We start from the raw sequence: 20,479 nt of genomic DNA, 5'->3' as shown, positions 1-20,479 counted from the left end.
TTTTTTGTCTTTTTGAGACAGGGTCTCACTCTGCAGTTCATTCTGGCCTTGAACTCACTTTGTAGCCCAGGCTGGCCTCGAATTTGCAGCAACCCTCCTGCCTCAGCTTCCCTAGCGCTGGGATTACAGGCATGCTCCCACCCCTGGCTAACTTGGATTTAAGTGAGCAATTTTCCTATATTCCCTACCTCACCCATTTTCTTGTTTAAGTCATCCCTTTTATTTTGGCTGTGCTTTTTCTTTCTGATTTTCTGTTCCTCTTTCCAAAATGTCACAATTTCTTGCATTCTGACATTTCATGAGTCAGTTTTTGAGATGTGCTCTTCCTATAAGTCTTCCAAATAGCGTTTCCCTACCTTAACTCTATAGGATTCCACCCCCACACCCTTCCTGTCTTTCTTTGCTTCCTGTCCTTTCCCTTTTACTTCCTCATGCTCTTCTTCCCTCCCTCCCCCCTCCCTTTCCCCCTCCTCCCTCCCTCTCTCCTCCCCCCACCTTTCTTTGCAGTACAGGGAATTGAGCCATTTATCTTTTATTTTGAGAATGCAACTTGCTAAATCTTGTGATTCTCGTTCCTCTGCCTCCCAGATATGGGTTAGTTTCAGCCCAAACAGCTTTTTCCTCCTCTTAAAGAAGATGGGGTCTGTGTAGAAGCGGCATGCACCAACAGAACGTACGACATCTCGCAGGCCAGGACACTCTGTGCACTTGGGGACAGGCTGCGAAAGCAGCACCTGTCACGATTACTGCAGGTTCCATGGTGCATGCACCTCTCAGTCCACTTTCCATTTCACATAGCTTTTACTTTCCTAGTGCACTGCTGTGTTTGTTCCGCTGCTCTGGAGATCCAGACTGATGGAATAAAGGGAAAAATCACAGCTTCTGGGTCCACTGTCTTTGCCCTGCTGCCAGAACATCCTCCTCTCTTGACCCATTGGCACCGCCCTCCTCAGATGGGGAGCACCCCTCCCAGGCCCACTGCCTCTGCGCTGTACTTCCTGCTCACCTATTCTGGAAACAGCTGTGCCTAAGTGGGCAGAGTAGGAAAGGGCGCTCCAAGGCTGCCTCTGTGTGGGTAGGTGGCCACTGAAGGCTCTGCTGGCACAAATTAGACGTGGGAGTGGTGGCTCTGAAGTGCATCTCAAATCAGGGCAGAGGGGCAGAGGCACTGTCTCCCTTGTACACTGCTCTCTGTTCTGTCTGATTTTACTTATTTGCTGCAAGGGCCTAATGATTTCTTAAAATCCAATCGTCTGTTTTCATTTTATTTTATAAAGATCTTTCCCTTCTTTCTTTTCATCTTGTTGCTAGTTTAGCAGGAAGTTAAGCTAAGTTGAGTATCCTCAGGGTGGCTGTTAGGTACCCCTTTCCTTTTTCTGCTCCCCTTAACCTCCCGGTATCATGGATCCACATACAAGGAACCACCGCCTGCCGTCATACCTGCGTGGCCAGCAGAGACTTCAGGTGCACTTTTCTGACATTACAAAAAGAACCCTCAAAACCATTTTGTGGATGCTACATAATATTTTTTTAACAGCCTAAGAGAGTGTTTCCCAAAGAGTTTACAACTGAGGATTTGCAAAATAATTTTAGAACACATTGAGATGACAGTTTTATTTTAGTGTGTAATAGAAAAAATAAAACAACCAAATCAGAGCCATGATTTCATCGATATTATTACTTGGGGTTGGACTAAGTTTAAATTGGTTCTAAGTCAGTTCAAATCATTATCAAGTAGGCTGAGGGTGTGGTCCAGCGGTGGAATGCTTGTACGTGAGGTCCTAGGTTCCATCCCCAGCATTGCAAGAAGCACATTTTTTGGAGTATGCTGTGGTATGCTTTGCATAGTCATCGTCACAGATTATGACAGCGGCATGTGAACGACTGAAGTTTGGGAGATGCCAAGGGAGAGAAGCCTTCACATCGGGGCTGGTGGGGTGCCTGTTAAGGTAGAAGCCCTTTCTGACGTGTCCACTTGATATTTGGAATATGTGTGGGTGGACACAGATGCTTCATAAGGACCTTGTACCCTCCCCTGGTGCATGCTGAAACCTGCTGTCAGTTCCCACCATGAGCCCTCTCCCAGCACCACCCCGAGTCCTGGCCTATTTCTCACCTTCCTTTATAATTCTGTCTTGTCTTAATATCTTTCTTCTCTTTGTGACTGCATGCTCACTAGTTCCTTGAGTGCCTAAGGTCCCCTTCCATACCTACCTCCTATCCAGAATCCTCTCCAGGATAAACAGGGAACTCTGTGCCAGTGAGCATTTTCTGAGACATGGCTAACTACTTATTTCTTGCTATATTTCCTTTCTCTCTCTCTCTCTCTGTCTGTCTCTGTCTTTCTCTCTCTATCTCTGTCTCTCTGTCTCTGTCTCTCTCTGTGTGTCTCTCTCTCTCTCTCTCTCTCTCAGAATCGAACTTAGGACCTTACAATCGCCAAGCAGGCACTGTGCCATTGAGCTACATCCCCAGCTCCTTTTCCCTTTTGATTTCTGTGACTGATTCTCAATTCTCAGAACTTGTATCCATCTGTTCCTCATGTGGCCCCTGAAGGCTGGGAGTGAGTGGGCAAGGAGAGAGTATGATGGAGAACTCTATGTGTGTGTGTGTGTGTGTGTGTGTGTGTGTGCACACGCGCGCGCACACGCGCATGCGTGCGCATGTGCTGAATGCATTAACAGAAGGTCCAGAAAAGCTGGATATGTTGATACATGTCTGTAATCCCAGTGCTCTGGAGGGCTGAGGCAAGAGGATTGCAAGTTTGAGTCCGACCAGGGGAGTTAAGCAAATTAACAGGATCAAAATAAAATAAAATAATCAAAATAAAAATGGGGTGTGGGTATAGTTTAATGTGAAGTTCTAGGGCTCAATTTGTTTTTAAGGCACAGTAGGTGACAGAGTGTCAGGAGAGAATTCAGATGAGCCTGAGTCTGACCTTCAGCTTTCCTTCTTTATGAATTCCCAGGCAACCACTCCAGTTTCCCTGCCTCTCTGTTCAGGGCTGTTGACTCCCTCCAGCCACTGCCCACTGGATCTAGAACCAGCAGGATCCATCACATCCCCTTAAACTGGCACACAGCTGGCCAGATCTGGGGGGTTCCTGGTTGTAGCTTCTCCCCTTAGAACCCATTTCACTTTCCCGCTCCACCTTATTCTGCTTCTTACATCATGTCCCAGGCACTCTGTCAAGCTTTTCCTTTTTATCCCTGCTGTGAGGCAAATCCTTTATCTCCTGAGAAGCCTCCCTTGATCCTCCCAGTCCACAGTGGTCCCACCCTCTGGCTTCTGAAAGCTCATATTGTCTCTCCACTTATCCTTGGCATGCTCACTGTCCCAGTTGATAGCGTTTTTTTTTTTTTTTTTTCACTTGTGTTTGTGACTTGTCGTCCAAGTTTTAGAAGTCAAGCCTTGCTATAGTACTTGCTTATATCTTTAAAGCTTTTGGAAACATCCTTTTTTTTTCTTCTTTTTGTGATATCGGGGATCGAATGCAGGCCCTTGCATTTGCCAGGCAGGCACAAAGCTATATCCCTGTCCCATCTTGAGGGCTTTTGGAAATGGGTGGGCAGTTAGTAACTATTAGCTGGTTGATGGATCATGTAGCCAGGAGGTCATGCATGGTGTGTGTGTGGGAGGGGTCCTCGAGCTCCTACACCCTGGAGACTCCACGGGCTGGTGAATAATTTTTCCCTTCATGACTATGAAGCACTTAGAAAAACTGAGTCATCACATGCCCAGATGTTCTTTCTTATTAATTATCATTATAAGACAACACAATTCATCCCACAGAGGACAAGGGCCTCTAGCAATTATGGCTTATTATGGTTGATCCTTTTCAACTCAACTGAAACTAAGGATCATAATGAGAGCTGGTCTCATCTGACTTCATTAGACTCAGGAAAATTCCACTCAGTGAAAATGATGGTCATTGCTGTTGCTTTTGGATTATGAATTTCCTGCTGTCTTTCATGTATCCGGCGAACTTACATGTAGAGACCTACCTATTTCTTGAGGCCCCATAGAGATCACTATAAAATGAAACTCAAGTGACTTCTGAATGGAAACACCAAGATGAACCCCAAAATCTGTTGCACTTTATTGGTGAGCCTTGCAATCCGCTAAGAGATTAACTTTGGGGAATGAACCCTAAAGAATGAAGTATCTTCAGGACTAGTTGGTTCTGCTGAGCATGAGTTAGAGCATACTTATCCCAGTTTACAATGACCCAGAGCAGTCCTTTGTCATTGACTGAGGCCACGCTGAAATTTACAGTGGCACCCATTCGTCTGTAGTGCCAGTAGCAGGGCGGGGTTGCTCATGATTGTGTCTGTTCACTTAGGTGAAACAGCACCAAAGTGGTGTCGGTGACAGCTGTTACTGTTGAACCATTGAACTGACCCCTCATTATCACCCAAGAAGTCACGGGCTATGGGAGCTTCCATGGCCATTTTAATTCCACAGAGCTTAGAGGACGGAAGGTGAAGACTTTGTCCATTTTGGTCTAAATGTAATTTTGCATTTATCTTTGGATAAGGAATGGGTAGGAGCCCACTTTGAAGAACAGAGAAGTTTCTATCTTGGTCCTGTCTGCGTGCATTTCTATGGCACATCGGTCTCAAAGCTGGAGGTGTGGGTTCCTCTTGGAGCCTTCCCTCCCAGCCCTATACCTCAGAGAGAAAATGCAAATAGCTGCTGCCCTTAGAAGACTCTCCAGGCTCTGGAAGGCTGCTGCCCCTAGAAGACTCCCCACTTCCTGACACCCGCTTGCCTCTTACTGACTGGTTTAGGATCGTTTGGCAAACGCAAGCTGAAGCGTCGCATGTAGCTTGTTTTTGTGATGGTGGCATCGGGCTCATGTCACTTCTGCCGCACACTTAGATACCCAAGGGCTGTGGTCAAGTGTTGCAGAGCAGAGAGCACCCATGGTGTCTCCTCCCCTGCTCAGCAGCCATGGAGGTTTCTTCCTGCTCGGAGAACAGTCTAGATTTCTTAGCTCTCTGGGACTGCCTGCCTCCATTGTTATCTACTACTCCTCTCCACTTGCACGCCTTTGTGAACACACACACCCACGTCAGATAGCCCCCATCCTCATCCCACTGACTTTTCCCAGGGCCTTTGCTCTTGCTAAGCTAACCACGTGGCCTGGAGTGCTGTGGTTCCCTTGCCTTGCTTCTCTCATGCCTCCTCTCTGATCTATCCCAGGAAGTGCTCTTTTCTCTGCAATTAAATGTAGGTTATAGTAGGATTTTCCCCCATTGATTTGTTAGGCACATCACATATGTGAAACTGAGACCGGCAACTGGTCCAACATGAGTGTTGCATAGAAATTCCTGGGGGTGGGGTGTCATTCCTACAGCACATGGGAGCCCAAAGGTGAGACCAGGGAAAATAGAGTTATCCTCCTGATGGCTTTGAGAAGTAGGAAAGAAAAGTCTTCTGCACACCAGGAAGGTGGGCTGTAAGCAGGGAAAGCCATGGATGGATTCAGCTGTTGTGCTTATGACACCACAGGTTGTTCATCCATTTATCCATCAATTGTGTCTTGGGTGGTTTCTACCTACTCGCCATTGTTAATAATGCACTGGATCATACAGGGAAGTATAAAGAACTCCGCAAGGTCCTGCTTTCCTTTCTTGGAAGTGGAACTGCAGGACTGTGTATGCTTAATTTGTGAGGAATCACCAATAGTGGTGGCACCGTTTCACATTCCCACCAGCAGTGAACAAGAGTAGTCATTTTTCTACATCGTCACCAACACATGTTCTTTTGTGCTTTTTAAAATAGTAGGCGTCCTAGTGGATGTGAAGTGAAAATCCATTGTGACTTTAATTTGCATTCCTCTAATGAGTAATAACACTGTGTACCTTCTTGGAGAAATGTCCTGTGCTCATTTTTAAGTGGATGGTTTGCTTTTGGTTGTGCAGTCTTGACTTTTCTCTTGGATAGAGGAAACTGCAGTACCTGACCTTTTGGCTACTTTTCTTTTTTTGTATTTTAGGGAAGGGTCTACAGGGTGGTTAGGGTCTCACTACTAGATCAGACTCGTAGTGATCCACCTGTTTACAGCCTCTCAAGAGCTGGAATTACAGGCATGCCCCACCATGCCCAGTCTCAATTGCTGTCTCAGTGTATCCTGGGGTGGGGGGCTGGCACGGCAGGCCTGGGGATCAAACCCCCAGCCCCTGCACCTGCTTGCAGGTGCTTTAATCCACTGAGCTATTTGGCCAGCTTGGCTACTGCTTTTGCTAAATGCTGGTGCTATTTTTGCGTTATGCTGAATGCTTCTGTGGATTATCCCCTTTGATCCTCACCACTACCTTTTAAGAGAGATACTGTGGTCACCTCCATCTTCACCTGAGGAAATGGACACCTAGGCCTTGCCTACAGCACCACAGCTAGTAAGCCGTGAAAAAATAACATCTTAGTTCTGAGCTCACTCAATCCCTAGAACATAAACTGACTTCTTAATCCCCAATTAAGGAGCTGCTGTTGAATGCTCGTATAAATGGTGGTGCGTCCCTATGCTCTCAAGAAATGATTGGGGCTAGCCTGATAGCTAAAGTGCCTGCTTAGGCAGAGCACAGAGGCCAGGGTTCAATCCCCAGTGTGCGTACAGTGCTGGCCCCACCCCCAGGGCATGCTTAGAGGGCAATTAAGACTGGGCACAGTGGCAGGTGCTATAATCTCAGCACTTGGGAGACTGAAAATGGGAAGATCAGTATGAGTCCGATAGATCTACACAGTGAGACTCTGTAGACCCTGTCCTAAATTCAGAAAGAAAAAAAAATGATATTTTGTAGGAACCCACTGGGTCGATAAAATAGCTCAGTGGACTAAGTGCCTGCTTAGGCAAGCGCAAGGACTGGAGTTTGATCCCCAGCACCACATACAGTATTGAGCCAGCCATTGAGATCAAGCGTAGCAGCACACCTGTAATCCCAGCACTGGGGAGGCTAAAAACAAGAGGATCACTGCAAGTCTATGTTGTGTAGTGAGACCCTATACCAAATACATTAAAAAAAAATAAAAAAAGACAGAAAATATAGGAACCCACTGAGACCTAGGATCTCAGTCTTTCTGTAAAAATATTTTGTTCTATATAAAGAATCAGTTCCTAAAATCCCACAGGTTTGCATCTGAAAGCAATACAGAAGTAGATAGAACTTTAGTGTTAAATCTGCAACTGCTCCAGAATGCTTCTAAAGGGATCGATAGACTCACCAAGGATCCAGGCTCATTTAGTTGGCCGATGCAGGTGTTGCTATTGGCCCCATCCTTTCATCATTTGTAACTAACAACTCTGTGACCCCTGGCCCTTTTCATTGGGGCACACAGCGTTGGCCCTCTTTTGCCCACTGTTGTCTGTCTAGGTTGGTTGGTGGTGAGGGATTCCTGAAGGCCAAGGTCGGAGAGCCACAACTTGCCCCTCTGGGGGCACCAGATTTCCATCCTTAGATGGGTCTCACACAATGGTTCTTTGGGGACCATTATCTGTTTTTTTTTATGTTGGCTTTTATCTGGCTCTGGGTTCACGCAGCTGTGGCTGGGGTCGGGGCCAGAGCTGTGACTTAGGGTTGGAAAAAGTTGGTGGAAATATTCCCCAGCAGGGCTCTGGCAGTTTCAGGGAGTCCAGCCTAAAATGCAGGGGACAAAGCAGCCCTTGTCCACAGGCCTGGGGGTGGGGGGCATATGGTCAGTGACACAGGCTTGGCCATTGTATGCTGTGACTTTGGCCAACTTTTTTTAGCTGAGAAAGGGAAAAAAGAGAGAGTGAAGAAGAAGAAAAAAAATGAAGTTCTCCAGAAACTTTGCATCTGGAAAGTCCAGAATGAGTTGTTGATTTCCCGACACACATTGGAACAGATTTGGAAGGAACTATGCAATGTAGTGGGTTCTTTGTGAAAGAACAGTGATGAGAAAAGCCACAGGAACAACCCCCTGGGTGCCCAGAGCACAGGCCCAGCCGCATTTCCCACAAAGGGTGGCATGGAGAGGAAGCTGGCTGGAGTCTCGCTCTGAGGCTGGGGCTTCGCTCTGAGCTCGAGTCTTTGCTCCAACGTGCGAGCGCTAAGGAAGATCAGCTGCTCTCTGATGGTAAGATCGATTCTGCCTGCTTGGACATGGGCGCTGAGCTCACCATCTCTGCATACTTGCTTCTCAGATAGTTTAGACGTTTAGGAAAGAATGTTCTGGAAACCCTCTATGATTTGGGTTCTACCTGCTAAACCTTAAAGGCAGGGGCTTGCTGCGTGTCTGGGGACATCTTTCACAGTCTAAGGCAAGCGCGGAGAGAGAGAGAGGACATGGGCTGTTTGTGAGAAATCAGGAGAGGATGGGAGGAGGAGAAAAATTTAAGGAGAGGTGTTGGTGGAAAGAAAGTTTACAGGGCACAGTTAGTGGAAGGTGTGTGGTAGATAAGCAGAGTGATGTAAGTTTATCCTCAAGGAGGAATTGTAGCCTTGCTTCCTCCACTTAACTTTTCCAAATATAGAGCATGGCTCATACCTACCTGTCTGGTGAGTTCCCCATGGCCCAGGTCTACCAGGGGCACTAAAGTGCACTCTTGGTGGAAAACACTGTGAAGCTCTACAGGTGAGGGTAGTAAGGGCTAGTGCAGGATTTCACTCCCCAGACCACAGTTTGGTGTTCACCCTGCAATGCACTGGAGCCCCAAGCAGGTTCAGCTTCCTTCCAGGGTGGTGGTGGTGGTGGCTGCCACGGTGCCACAGTCAGGCTCTTCTGAGACTTAGGGGTGGAACAGCTTTTCTCTGCTGACCTTTCCATCTTTGGAAGCTAGATATCCCTTTTCTTAGAAATAGAGACTTCTGGTCAGCCTAGATTTTCAGGGACTGCTCTCCTGAGGCCATCCCAACTGCAGTGTGCTGCTTGTATGGGAAAGCTGTTCCGTTTCCACAGTCTCCCTCCACCTAGCTGAGCCAGTGATTATCTCTGATTTTGGCACAGCTTCTGGAAGAGCCTGAAACCGTGCCAAGAGAAAGGGTACAGTGCTTATTATCCAGGAGAATTGTTGACCTCCTAGGAAAGTTCATGGAGGGGCTTCTCAAAGGTTAGCAGGAGTCTACACTGCCCACGGGCCTTTAAAATGCACATTTGGTGTTAGGGCAGTGCATAGGGACCTGCATGTCTAGCCATCCCCCAGAAGAAGTTGTGAGGGTCACCCTTGGAGAATTACTACTGTGCAGAAGACAGAGCAGTCCATCAAGTTCTAAGCGAAGGCTGCCCAGGATTGACTGCAGGGGGCTCGGGACAGTGAGGTCTGGCTGTAGACTGAGATAAAATGGTTCATAGGGCACAAAGAGTGATACTAAAGTACATGCGAGGAGCTGAGCAGAGCCCAAGGCCGTTCTTGGCAGTGTGGGGCAAGTGAGCTGCAGAGGCTGCAGGTAGGGTGAGCCCCAGCGGATGTGGACTGTGTGCTTGAGGTGTGATGTCAGCATGAATGTGAAGTGCTGACCGCTAGCAGGCAGGCCCAGAAAGCTTCCACTGGGGCCTGACTGTGGTGTGAACAGGTAGATTCTAACTTTGGTAACTGACAGGTAACTGACATAGGACCCCATGGCAGAAATTGGCTTGCTAGGCAAATAGAGTTCAAACCTTGAGTATGACTCTCACAGAGGCGAGGGTGAACACGGGCACAGTGGAACAGAGCTCCCCGTGGTGAGAGGTAGATCGTAGGTGTTTGAGGCCTGAATGAGACTTCAAGATCAGTTTTTGTCTCTGAGTCACATACCTACTCTTGAATGAGACATTTTCCCTCCTACAAAAATGACATGTCCTTAGATATACTAATACCAACATTTAGAATCATTGAGTATTCAGCTTTATCTATTAAAAACAAGCCCGCAGAGACCATCTGCTCCAACTTCTGCATTTAAGAGATGAGGAAATTGAGGCCTCCCAACAGAGGCACAGCAGGTTGCTTAAGATCTCACAAGACTGAGAGAGCTTCAGGCCTGGCCCTCAAGTCCCAGTTCATATCCTGTGTTCTTCGCACATTTCCACTGCGCAGTGCACAGTGTAGGTCCTGAACCTCGATAGTGCGGTCCCCAGCCACCACACCCTATCTGGTTCATTTGAGTCCTTGGTAGAAGCTCTGAAAGTGCAGCTGAACGGGGCTGGTTGGATCGCCCGTTACTGACTCTGAGAAACAGCTGCCGCCTCTGTCAGGCTTTCTCTCCCCCCAGGGCTCCTGGTTCAGAGCCAGTTAGGAGAGTTAAGGTCTTTGATCAGGATCACCAAGGGCACAGAGAGTGCTGCAGAGAAACTAGACCGAGGCCGTGGTGAGGCTCGCTACTTCCGTTTTCTTTTGGTGCCCATGGGCCTCTCCAGCCCACAACTAGCAAACCACAAAGCCAGGCCAGCTGGATGGCAGCCACAGGGCGGGTGAGTGGGCAGGCAGAAGCACCTACCTTTATGCCCTAATGAGCTCCAGTTCCCCAAGGAAGTCTTCTTTTGCCCCCGGAGCATCTGCTCAGAGCAGCCTGCATCTCTTGCCCTTGAAGTCCCTTCCTAGGGAGTAGCTGCTCTGCGTGCTAGCTGAGCCCATGGCTGGTGGAGCCAGCACCTTCCAATTGCTGGCCTCACTTCTGCACAGCTTCTTCCTTTATTGTGCTGGTCATGATGATGATGTTGTGTACGTTGCCTTTCAATGGACACAGTAATTGTACATGTTTAGTAAGTATTTCAATATACTATATAATGTATAATGATCAGACCTGGTAACTGACTCCTAGTACCCTAGACATTTGCTATTTCTTGTGTTGAAAACATTTAAAATCCTCTCTACCCAGTATTTTGAAATATTCAGTTAATTGTTGCCAACCATAGTTCCCTACCATGCTGAAACACAGAGAAGTCATTTCTCCTGCCCAGTGTCCTTTTGTGTTTATTGTTTTTCCCTCTTTCCTCCCCCACACCCTTCTCAGGCTCTGGTAACCAATATTCTGTTCTTTACATCTTTATTTATTTATATTTTTTTTTGGCAGAACCGGGACTTGAACTCAGGCCCTTGCGCTTGCCAGGGAAGCACTTATTCTACTGAGCCATCTCCCCGGCCCTCTTTACATCTTGAAAATTAAATTTTTAGCTTCTATGCCTCTGAACTTCTCACATCTATCTTGAATGGAAGAGAATGCTTGGTAAATTTGGTTACAGGGTTTCTTTGAGCAGTGTCACAACTTCAGAAGGTGTGAGAAACAGGGACAAAGAGCATTTTGTATTTTGTAGCTAAACAACAAAAGAGGGACAAGGAAGGTACACTATGGCATGTCTGTCTGTCTGTCTGTCTATCTGTCTCTGTTTCAAAACTCTTTGTTCGGGATCTTTACACCTCTGCATAGGGAAATTAGACCAGAAGTCATCTAGGTGAGTGTCACCCTGCAGGAGCTCCCCAAGAGAGTGTTGCAGGCAAGCAGTCCTCAGAGTGTCCTTTAACAGTATCTTCTAGGGCAGGATAAATAATTCAATGCATTATAGATACAAGCTAGTGTAGAAAATGTAGGATGTATTTTTGACATCATTGATTTTCAGGACTAAGAGAAGTGCAACATTCTAGCCCAACTCCGTCTTAAAACAGATTGAGCCATTTTAGCACTCACTGGTCATAATAGTGACCCGTGGCAAAGAGGGGGAGACTCCCAAGTGGTCAGCCACCTCGCACAGACCTGAGATCATGGCTACAGTCTCATATCCTGCCTAGTCTGAGCATCTATGTCCAATTTCAGTTAAATCTCTTCAATTTATCGGTTGCTGTCACAGCATTCCCTTTCTACCAATTGCAAGTCAAATTGGCTGAGAAAATGGGAGGATATTTAGGTGAGAAGATGTAATACTTCTTCCTCCTTAGAACCGAAAGAGTAGGGGAATAGAGAGGGCAGATATAAGAAAAAATAATGGTTCACGAACACTTGTGTTCCTCACTGTGAGGTCTGTGTCACCTCTTGTTTCTCTGACAGTTGGTTTTATGAGCTGAGCTGGACACCTAGGTGGTGGTTTTAGGCTCTATTAGGAGAGATGTCCCAACAATCCTAGATTCACAGGCTCATGGGGGCTTTAGGCCATTCACCCTACAGATGAGACAGAGGCCTAGGGGGCGCATGGGAACTACACATCTGTCCTTTCTTGTTTGGGAATGCCCCTTCTCTATGTTTGGGCCAGCAATGCTTTCATTGTTCCTGGTTGCAGATAGGCTATCAGAACAGTCCACCCTATTTTTATACTGCAGCATTACTCAACAGCATATCAGAGAGCAGGAAGTTTGAGTAAAACATCTCTGTTAACAAGTTCACAGCAGGGCTGTATTTTGTATGTGTTCCTACAGGGCAGCTCTGAACCACTAGTGGAACACCTGTTGTTGTCCCTTCAGGTATCATGGGACAGTCATGCATGTACCACTGGTAGTCCAAGCTGATGGTAATGCATTCCTTAGACTGGTGCGATGGCTTATGTAGGGTTTGAGTTTCTCCCCTAAAGGTTCATGTGCTGAAACCTTGGTTCCATGTGGACTTTGTGGGGGTGGTGGAACCTTTCAGTGGGAGGAGCTTTCAGATGTAGGCTAGGGTGTGGGACACGGCCTTCAGAAGAGCTGGATGTTGGTCTCACTGAGTTTGTTAATTCTCAGGAAAGAGCTTTGCTTACAGCAGGCCACCCCACATGCTCAGTCCCTTCTGCACTCTGCCCACCCCTTTCTGTCTCTCTCTCTGCTGTGTCACGATACTAGAGGCCATGCTCTTTGATTTACAAAACAGTTACCTAAATGTTTCTAAGCACCAGGTATCAGTACACTTCTAGATTCTGAGATGCTGCTCCTTGTTGCTGGTGGCAGTGACAGTATAGCACATGACAGGAACCTGAGACATGCTCTCTCTTCCGTATCTTTTGAGAGAATCTCAGCATTGGCCATCAAGCATTACTGTGCCAGTGAGTACCAGTAAATGTCTTTAAGTACCCAGCCACAGGTACTTTGTTACAGCAGTACAAAGTGGACTAGAATAACTGGTGACCAGAATCACTCTGGGTAGGCTGCCAGGAGCAAACTTCTTGCCCCCACCTTTACATTTATTTATTTATTTAGTACAGGGTCTCACTCTGCAGCTCAGATTCATAAGTGATGCTCCTTTCTCAGCCTCTCCAGCACTGTGATTACAGGTGTGTACCACCACACGCACATTCAGTGGCCGGCACCGCACAGGGCCAGCATGGCATGGGGTACCAGGGATCGAACCCAGGTCCTTGCCCTTTCTAGGCAGGTGCTTAGACTGCCAAGCCATCTCTCCAGTCCTCTTGCCCCTTTTAATTGCACTGAACCACCAGAACCAGGTGGGCCTTATCAGTGGGACAAAGCAGATGGCTTCTCTGGAATTTCCCAGCCCGGGTTTTAAGATGGGAAAACAGCCCTTGTTTTCCGTCCTACTTCTGGTACCCTTCTCAATTTCCAAGAGTACCTGTCAGAGCTATCCACTCACTCCTCAAGTCATGTGGGCCTGACACATATGGACTCCAAACCTGTATGAACAGAGGCGACAGAAGTGGCTGATAACTCAGTGGCACAGTAATGCTCAATGGTCCATGTTGAGATTCTCTCAAAAGATATGGAAGAGAGACCATTTCTCGGGTTTCTATCATGTTGTATGCTGTCACTGCTACCAGCAGCAAGGAGCAGCATCTCAGAGTCTAGAAGTGTACCGACACCCAGAGTCTGCCTTGTTTCTTGTGTTGTCTATTAATTGACCTAGAAGCAGTATTAATTGGCTCTTTCATCTTGGACCTGCAGGTGTATAAAGAGAAAGAACTCCCCCGGCAAGGCCAGAACAGTGGGACTCCTAAGGCAATGTGTCACAGAAGTCATTTCTTTCCCACCCTCTGCTCATTGACCCCTAGACCCCCAAGGTCTGTGAGATGGCTTCTGACCCAGAAGGGGCCATCCAACTCCTCTTTGCAATTTACAGGACTATTTACAGGTTTTTTTTTTGTCTATCCTTGTCTTCCTGGAGGCCCTATGTTTTCTAATTTAGCAAACTTTCCAGTGAGGGCTGACTTCCTGTCTCCTTGCAGCATGGGCTCCATTGTAACTATGGTCATCAAAATTCCTGGTTAACCAGATCACTCCATTCCTTTAGAGGGTCGAAAATAGACTATTGTTCTGTGTCCTCTCTCTGTCCAGTCTTAAGAAATATACCCAGCGAGTGAATTGGCTCTCAAGAGTACCAGGGAGTTACAGAGGGATATTCAGAGTGGTGGGAGTCTTTGCCAAGCTAGCAGGAGCCAGCTAGGTCTGGGATGTCCAAAATATTTCAGACTCCAGGCCTCTGCCTGGCAGGTGTGCGGCCCTGGGAGCAAACTCCTGAGGACCTAGTGTCTACCTCTGGGGGAGGAGTGAGTTTGACAGTCTCAGTGTGAGCCTTCCTCCTGCTGCTTGGTGCACTCATGTCTGTAACAGATGAGGACTTGGGGGAAAGTGGCTGATGCACTAGGGAAGAGCGTGGTGGATGCTCTGTGGAGACTGGACTTGGCAACCCGGCTGGGGAGCCCTAATTAGACCATCTAGACACGTGTAGCTATCGCTCAGGGAGGCTTCAGGGGAGAGGAAGATTTGAGTCAGTAGGGGTTCGGTCGGTGCATGAAAGGTGGCCTATTGCCTGTCTGTCCATTGTGACCCTGTCCACCTATCCCAGGCAGTGTTGTCTTTGTATACTTGGATTATACTAGGCTTGAAAGAGTCCCAGGGACATCTGCACTTAAGGAATTAAAGGCTGGTTTGGGAAGTTCCTTTTGTGAATTCTAAGAGACAGCTTTGCTGACGAGATGATTTCTAATGTGAGTTTGAGGACATACACGGAGGGCTGTGACAAAACTTCTGACAAATCAAGCAGTTACTGAGAAATTTTATAACTTAAAAAAAATGATGGAAGAGAGGCGACACTCATGACTCTCTCTGGCTTCTTATAGGTAGGTGCTGAGGCGGAGCCGTCAGCATTTGACCCTTTTCCACACAGGAATCCAAGTAGAGTGGCTCAGGGGGGTGGGTGGGCTCAGAGACAGTCCAGGAGACAGCCACCCAGCCTTCATTGAGGACTTCTCTGAGCTTTGGCCCTCAGGAACCTGTGAGAGTATCTAGAGCCAAGCTGGTGGGAAAAATAAGGTCTCTGCAAAGCTCTTGACTTCCTACGGTGCTTTCCCTCAGCCTGCAGGGGTGTTCGTCCTAGCCTACCCCAATGGATTCCAGGACTCAGATTCCCCATGGAAGCTGGTTGTGTATGGGACCCCTAAAAGGTGGTAGAAATAGTCTCACAGCATCAGGGCAGTTAGTCTCCGATGACTATTCCCCTGTGTTGTGTCTTCTTTTATTGAGAAATTTCATTCTCCAAGAGAGAGACCAGAGCAGACATCAAATGCCAGAGGACAAAGGAGGGAGCCAAATGGACAGGTATCTCAGGATGTCAGCAAGGAGACAGGAGGATCCAGAGGACATTTCTTTATTGGGACACCTTACACCATTTTGTGTTGCTTTAGTGAAATACCCAAGATTGAGTATTGTGTGATGAGTATTGTGTATATTGTGTGATGAAAAAAGCTTTACTTAGCTCATAGGCTTCAGAGGAGGGCCTCATGCTGCATCATGAAGGGTGGCATCGCATGGCGAGCGGGAGGGTATCACACAGTGGAAGAGGCAACACGACAGTGAGTTGAAAAGCTGAACTCACTTTGTGACAGCTAATCCAATTCCAAGGGACCTAACCCACTCCCCAGAGATGGGCATTAATCCCTCCCAAGGTGGTACTTCTGGTGACCTGTTGATCTCCTCTCAGGCCCCACCTCTTAAAGGTTCCACCACCACTTAATATCACTGTGCTGGGACCACACTCCCAGCATGTGAACCTTTAGGGGACAAACTGCATCTGGAGCTGTCATGGAGAGGAAGGAAGAGCAGTATTCTGCTCCTATCCTGCTCAGAACCCTCACTTTTTTCACTTTACCTCTTCATCTTTTCTAGTATTATACAGAATTTGTGAGTCAGGTTATTTTTGTACATTCTCCATATAAGTTTTTTGCATTTTGTTTTCTTCCAGTACCAGGGATTGAACTCAGGGCCTTGCACTTGTCAAGCAGGTGCTTAAGCCACTGAGCTATATCCCCAGTCCCCATTCAAGTTAATAACAACTTTTCCACATAATTGTACAATTTGATTTCTAGTTATCTAAATGTTTACTGTAAGTTGCTTTCAGTGTTCAGCCTTGATCCTTCTGATCATGATTTATTTTTTACCTTTATTTGTTTTTTTTCTTGAGACAGGGTTTTACGAAGCAGTTCAGCTGGCCTTAAATTCACTTTGTAACCCCAGCTGGCTTTGAACTCCCAGTGATCCTTCTGCCTCAGCTTCCCAAGTATTGGGGTTACAAGCAGATGCCCCCATGTCCAGCTTCTCTTTGTTTGTCTGGATCTTCAAGGTAATCAGAGGATGTCTTTTAAGTACAGCTGTCTTTGGGTATCTATGTGTTCCATATCTGCAGTCAACTAACTGCTGATGGGATGTTTGAAAAAGAGATTGTGAGGGCCAGCCAGATAGCTCAGTGGACTAAGCACCTGCTTAGGCAAGCGCAGGGACGAGGGTTTGATCCCTGGTCCTGCATGCCGTGTCAGCCCTGCTCCTGGGGTGCACTCAGCGGGTGATAGAGTCCGGGCGTGGTGACACATGCCTATAATTACAGCACTAGGGAGGCTGAAAACAGGATCACTACAAGTCCAAGCTGCACAGTGAGACCCTGTACCAAATACACAAATGAAAAAGAAGGGGAAAAAAAGAAAAACAAAAAACAAGTGGCCAGGGAGATGGCTCAGTGGAATAAGTGCTTCCCTGGAAAGTGCAAGTGCCTGAGTTCAATCCCTGGTTCAGCAAAAAAAAAAAAAGAAAAAAAGAAAAAAGAAAGAAAGAAAAAGAAAAAGAAAAAAAAAAGAAATTGTGCCTCTATTGAATATACACTGACTTTTAAAAAACCAATTTATCCCTAAACAATATCACATAGTGATGTATATAGCACTTACATTGTTTTGGGTGTTAAATATAACCTGGAGAGGATTCAACACTTGGAGAAGGATGTGCAGAAGTTATATGCCAGAACTACACTATTATATATAAGGGGCTTGAGGTTTTGTTGTCTAGGGATTTGGTACCCTTGGGGATCTTGGAATCAATACTCTATGGATAGAGACAACAGTGCTTTTGCTAAGAATTAATACAAGTGATATTTTCTAAGTCCTTGTCTGTGAAGGAATGTATTTCTGTCCCCTTCCCTCCTAAAGGAAAGCTTGGCTACATGCTAGGGGCTATTTCCATCATACACTAGAGGAGCCTTTTGAGATGTGGTTACTGAGAAGTCTAAGGCCAGCTTTGTTTTTATTACTCTATTTGTCGATAGAATCTCCCCACTTAAGTGATGACAGCAGTTTATCCTTATCTTGCTGTGTGAATTTATTGTTGAGATGTACCTTCTTGCTGGTCTTTAAAAAGCCATTTTGCCTTCATCAGCGCAGGACATACCCACCAGGCAGCTTGGAGAACCTCCTACCCCCATTAACCTTTGCTTGTAGTTAGTTACATTTTTGCTAAAGCCTTTGTTCTGGTCTCCTCTTCAGGAACATTTAGTATCCATCTCTTGGCTTGCCATTCTGTCCTCCTGTTACCATATTTTTTTCTGATTTCTTTGCATTCTGGGAAAAATTTTTTCATGTTTTGTACATAATTAATTTTTGTTTTGGAAATACTAATTCCACATTTTATTGCAACCAGTTTTCATTTTCCTTTTGTTGCAATCTTTTGAATTCCTCTGTAATTTCTTATCACTTAGAGTTCCCTGTTTACATAGTGGGATTTTATTTTTCCAAGTCCCCCCCCCCATTTGTGCATTTTTTCCTTTGGCTCTTTGATCCTGTATGATGGATGCTGTGTCTTCCTGCCCTCTATCGAGATACTAACCATTTCCTGCAGTGTTTCTCTTGGATATTCTATGAGATAAGGACTACAAGCTTTTGCTTATCTCCAGGCTTCTGGACACTGTGGCTCCATTGATTTTCTGAGGTAAAGAAATGCTCTATGCTGCCTGTAACCCTCACCTCCCTCCCTGCATTGCCATTCAGGGCCTTCACTCCTGTCTATCAAGACCTGGGTTTTGGGTGCAGGTAAAGCTGACACATGATGTGGACTGGTAACCACTAGCTACTTGTTTGGTGAAATAGTCCCCCACTCCATCCCAGTGTTCTTGAAGCCCAGTTCCAACCACAACTCTCAGCATTCATTCATTCATTCATTCATTCATTCATTCATTCTTCATTCATTCATTCATTCATTCATTCATTCATTCATGGTTCTGGGTACTGTGCAGAGCCTGAAGTACGAACAAGAAGTATGTGGCCCTGCCTTTATGCATCTTATAGTCTGTTTCCTCCTCTTCCCTCTTCCCTCATCCCACTTCTGATAAGCCTCTGGATCTCTAGCTTTCAGAAAACCCTGAAGACAGCTCCAGAGTCCCCAGGTTATTTTGTGCAGCCTCCCATGAAGATTACACTTTTCAGGATGTATTGTGCCACTGCCAGGGGTGCCCTAATTCCTCCCTAGCCCTGTCTGTCTGTCTGTTTGTTTGAGGTAGGAGGATCTCACTATGTACTTAAGGCTGGCCTTGAACTCACCATGTAGCGCACAGTGGTCCTCCCTCCTCCTCTTAAGTGCTGGCGTTACAGGCGTGTGCTACCACAGCCCCCTAACTGTTTCTAACCCTAACCCTAACTGTTCCTTGTGAGTCATAATCTTTGAATGGATAGGAAGGCTGCCAGAGCTGGGGAGACAGTACTGCCACCTTTGAGGGAAAGTGGCTGGCACTCCTTTAGATGCAGACCCTGAAGCTGGTGACATCCTTGCAGGAGGGACGATGGGTGGCGTGTCACACTCTGTGTAGGAGTCTCCTCACCCTAAACAGGTGTGTGCCACGAAAGCAGAGATGGAAGCGCATCTGTGGCCCCAGCGAGCTGCACCCTGATCTTCATGGTCGTCCCTTGCAGCCTCCATCGGTAATCTTGTCACAGTCGTTGGGTGCAGAACAGGAGCAACAGCAAAGACCACTTCTGGCCGCGTGCCCAGGACTGCTTAGGGTGCAGGAGCAATGGACCAGTTCCAAGGAACCGAGGCCCTCCAGGCACACCTCACCAGGCCCTGGCTACTTCTTGGTGTCCAGCTGGCTGTGGTTAGGGAAGAGGGAAGGTGCTGGAGAGTCGTTTGTGGAGGAGCCTTCAAGCAGTGCCAATCACAGCACTGGGCTCATTAGCAGTCATTGTCATGGCAACGGGTCTGCCAGAAAGTGGCTCGTTAGGCTGACAACTTCGGAGATGTTATATATAGATCTGGATGTGGGGGGAGAGGGGGTGCGGAGCCCTGTGGCTATGCTTTTCTTTAGAGCTCCTATTGCTGCTAGGTTTGGGGTGTGAGAAGACGCAGAACGAGGAGCCTTAAAACTCTCTGATCTGGCTGCTCAATCAAGGGTCTGACGACCGTCGGGTGGCACCTGCAAGTAGCATTTGTTCACTGCTTCAGAAGGTAAGAGGCAGGTGCCCCCAGAAGCATCCCACAGGTGGAGGTGGTGTCCCGGGGTGAACTTGAACTTGAGTGGCGGAGGCTGTGGGAACTTAATGTAGGGGTCGGTGCTGCTTAGATAGAGCCTGCAGATGCTCTATCTAATGCACCCTGGAGTTGTCTTTAAAATAGTCTGTTTAAAAGGGTTTGGGGTTAAGAGGTGAAATCCTTCTCTTTCATAAATAACTGTGCATCTCCACATTGTCTTTTTACGAATTGCACTTACTGAAATTGTGTGCTCCCTCCCTGTTTCCATTTGTGAGGCGATGGTTTCTCTCACTTGCTTCTGCAAGTGCAAGCTCCAGAGTATAGGATTCGCCCAGGACACCTGCTAGAAATGGGGACTCTTGAATCCCACGTTGGTGTCCTGGTGAATCCAGATCCAGAGATGGTGACTGATGTCCCCGGGCAGGCCCACTTCAAGACACATTGTTGTAAAGACACTTCTGTTTGCTTTATGGGTGGAAATTTTGTATTTTGTGGTTTGTTTGATTTTGGATACTCGAGATTGAACCCGGGGCCTCATACACGCTAGGCAAGCATTCCACTGCCAAGCACACCCATGGCAGTGCATTTCTTTTTAATCCCTGGGTGACTTTCCTTGCTTACCTGCTTCCTTCTCTTCCCAGGAGGAAATCAGTAGCCACCATTAAGAGGAGCATTTTTTTTTTTTTTTTTTTTTTTTTTTTTTTTTGTGATAGGGTTTTTTTTTTTGTGTTTTTTTTTGGTTGTGCTGGTGTATATGAGACAAGGAAGTCAGCTTACAGCTGGGAAATGTGACGGCTTGGACGAGGGTGGTGATATTTTTGCATATCTCCCGGGAAGGCATATGCTCAC

The 20,479-nt window shown here is 46.9% G+C and overlaps 1 protein-coding gene across 10 annotated transcripts in view; it reads left to right on the top strand.

Moving 5' to 3' along the window:
- Gas7 (growth arrest specific 7) overlaps nucleotides 1-20,479 on the top strand; it is a 245,170-nt gene that overhangs the window by 130,092 nt on the left and 94,599 nt on the right. Inside the window, exon 1 of one of the 10 annotated variants that reach the window (XM_023705403.1) lies at nucleotides 7,805-8,097. The exons of 8 other annotated variants lie outside the window; for them this stretch is intronic. In XM_023705403.1, coding sequence (XP_023561171.1) covers nucleotides 8,095-8,097 — 3 coding nt within the window. In that variant the 5' untranslated portion in view covers nucleotides 7,805-8,094. Of the gene's footprint in view, nucleotides 1-7,804; nucleotides 8,098-19,585; nucleotides 19,607-20,479 lie in introns of those variants that run through there. One more of the 10 variants, XM_023705406.1, reaches the window with a different exon arrangement.

Source organism: Octodon degus, unplaced genomic scaffold (assembly GCF_000260255.1).
Source record: "Octodon degus isolate 3935 unplaced genomic scaffold, OctDeg1.0 scaffold00219, whole genome shotgun sequence".
NCBI classification, from domain to species: Eukaryota; Metazoa; Chordata; class Mammalia; order Rodentia; family Octodontidae; genus Octodon; species Octodon degus.
Note: the sequence above shows the minus strand (reverse complement) of the source record. Positions and strands in the feature narration are given on the sequence as shown.